Source organism: Phragmites australis, chromosome 1 (assembly GCF_958298935.1).
Source record: "Phragmites australis chromosome 1, lpPhrAust1.1, whole genome shotgun sequence".
Taxonomy (NCBI): Eukaryota; Viridiplantae; Streptophyta; class Magnoliopsida; order Poales; family Poaceae; genus Phragmites; species Phragmites australis.
Window position 1 is genome coordinate 6,759,396 of NC_084921.1, and position 2,656 is coordinate 6,762,051.

General features: G+C 49.3%; 1 protein-coding gene and 1 long non-coding RNA gene across 2 annotated transcripts; one reads left to right on the forward strand and one right to left on the reverse strand.

Annotated features, from left to right (window-relative positions):
- The first annotated feature begins 665 nt into the window (after nucleotides 1–665).
- Nucleotides 666–987, forward strand: LOC133896983 (uncharacterized). Its single transcript, XR_009905849.1, has 2 exons — nucleotides 666–715; nucleotides 833–987. It is a non-coding gene; the product is annotated as an uncharacterized LOC133896983 (long non-coding RNA).
- A 758-nt stretch (nucleotides 988–1,745) lies between these two features.
- On the reverse strand, nucleotides 1,746–2,142 carry LOC133930688 (LEAF RUST 10 DISEASE-RESISTANCE LOCUS RECEPTOR-LIKE PROTEIN KINASE-like 1.2). Its single transcript, XM_062377398.1, has one exon. The coding sequence runs from the start codon at nucleotides 2,121–2,123 to the stop codon at nucleotides 1,746–1,748; it is 378 nt and encodes a 125-aa protein (XP_062233382.1). The 5' UTR covers nucleotides 2,124–2,142.
- Nucleotides 2,143–2,656: the final 514 nt, after the last annotated feature.

Below are 2,656 nucleotides of genomic sequence, written 5' to 3' on the forward strand. Positions count from 1 at the left end.
TGGGGAAGTGGTTATGAGGGCGGAAGGAGGCAAGAAACATGGTCGGTTCTGGATTGGCGACGGCACACTCGATACGGCCACCACTCCCTCTCTCTCTCAGCTTAGAGCTCAGAGCACGAGCTCAGGTCCGGGTATACGCCCTCGCCCAGAGCCTACACGGATTGCGATGAACGAAATGCAGGTTAGTTCTGTTTCATTCATCCTCCACTATCTTTACATGCTTTGCATTGGAACGATGATGAGATTGCGATGACATACTGTAGGCCCAGCTGGATGAAGAAAGGAGGCTCCGGCACGAATTAGAGAGATCGTTCGAGGAGAGGATGGCGGCAGAACGATCCCAGTGGTATGCGATGATGACGCCCCTTTATGCTGCAATGGGTCAAACTCCGCCACCGATGCTAACCCCTTCTCGTCCACTTGCTCCACAGGCTCCAAACACTGGCGGCAGAACGATCCCAGTGGTATGCGATGATGACGCCCCTTTATGCTGCAATGGGTCAAACTCCGCCACCGATGCCAACCCCTTCTCGTCCACTTGCTCCACAGGCTCCAAACACTCCTGTGAGTTAGTTTATAACCTTGTAATCACCATTATTACCATTCTTACAACCATAGAGTGTTGTGCTAACTATCTACTTTGTGCAGTATCCATCGGAGGGATTGAATACGCCTGGAGCTGGAGGTTCGCACTTTGGTACTCCACCTCACTTTGGTTTGTTCTCCTCACTTTGAAAACTTACTTTTGTAACCCTATATCCATACTTACCATTTCTGTTTACTTTCAAATGCATACTTCTTAATTAGCGTTTTTGCTCCTTAATTGATGCAGGTTAAGGTGGTAATCAAGTGTTGAGTCCGTTACGGCCTGCTACATTTTCTTTTTGTTTGGACTATGTTTTGCTATCTTGTCACGACAATTTGTCATGTTTGTGTCACTTGCGACGGTTTATGTGATGTTTGTGTAATATGCGATGTTTATGCGACGCTTTATGTGATGTTTGTGTAATATGCGATGTTTATGCGACGCTTTATGTGATGTTTGCGTAATATGCGATGTTTATGCGACGCTTTATGTGATGTTTGTGTAATATGCGATGTTTATGTGAAGGTGGTAATCTGTGATATATATGTATATTGTTTTGAATTGCAGTGACAGTTTTGAATCTGGTATGGGTCAATTGTCGACCTGCTAAATAACAGTTTGCCGAGTGTTACACTCGGCAAACAAGGCTATGCCGAGTGTTACACTCGGCAAAACAGACACGTGTCACAAGGCTGTTCAATCTGGCATTTTGGATGCCACTTTGCCGAGTGTCCACGGGATACACTCGGCAATGCGTGGCACGTGTCGCCAAACTGTGCTATTTGGGTGCTATTCTGTGCTCACTTTGCCAAGTGTATACACGGACACTCGGCAAAGTGTCCTCGTGTTTGCCGAGTGTATCCCTGAGACACTCGGCACAGTGTCCTCGTGTTTGCCGAGTGTATCCCTGAGACACTCGGCAAAGTGTCCTCGTGTTTGCCGAGTGTATCCCTGAGACACTCGGCAAAGAGGCCGTTAACGCATTGGCACCGTTAGATCACTTTTTTTTGCCGAGTGTCGTATTTGGCTCTCAGCAAATAGGTTTGCCGAGTACACGATATAAAACACTCGGCAAACAGTAGTTTGCCGGCACTGTGTATGCCGAGTGTAACACTCGGCAACATGTTTGCCGAGTGTTTTAAGGCCTTCGCCGTGTGGCCTAGGCACACGGCAAAGTCTCGAAATCCGGTAGTGGGGCCAGGCTGGAGGACACGTTGAAGTCCGGTACACTGCAGGTGGCGTCGCCGGCGAAGGTGGTCTCCACGGCCACCACCAGCGAGTTGTTCTCGTAGGATATATCCTGGATGCGGTACAGGTGCTCCCTGTACGTCCTGCGGAGGTACGCCCGGCCAGCGTCGCATGCCAGCTCGAGAGCCGGGTGGCCGCAGTACAGCGGCTGCACGCCGCTGAGCGAGAATGGGTACGTGATGTCCAGGCTCCCGCATTTCGCTGGCGTGCAGCTTGCGGTGGTGTTGTCGATGGCTCCTGCTACGTGGAGTAACGACGCTAATGCGACTGTTAGCAATTCCAAAGCCATCGAAGGACGCAAAACTGGCTGTGTATATGCCTTGCCGAGTAGTTGTGCGATGAGAAAGGGGAACGCAGCAAATTAAAGGGATTGGTTCTGTCAGATTCTCGAGTCCCTGAGTGCGGTCAAAGAGGTTCTGCAATGGATGCAATTCCAAAGCCATCGGAGGACGCAAAAGTGGCTGTGTATATGCCTTGCCGAGTAGTTGTGTGATGAGAAAGGGGAACGCAGCAAATTAAAGGGATTGGTTCTGTCAGATTCTCGAGTCCCTGAGTGCGGTCAAAGAGGTTTGGCACTGGATGCACCACACAATCTACCGTCAGATTCTCGAGTCCCTGAGTGCGTTCGTCGAAATTATACAGAGTGGAGCTGACTATTTCAACGCAGAAACCAGTCTCTAAATCTGCATGTAGGATTTCTCTGACTAATTATATTGTATGGTTCAGACTTCAGACTCTAGAGGATACGTCGGGCCAGGGTAGGACTTTGAGCTCTTGACCGTCAAATTTGGAGAAGAATTTCACTTTGGATGCTGTGAAGAT

Coding starts and splice junctions, on each gene's coding strand:
- LOC133930688 (XM_062377398.1), bottom strand. CDS start 2,123: ATGGCTTTGGAATTGCTAACAGTCGCATTAGCGTCGTTACTCCACGTA.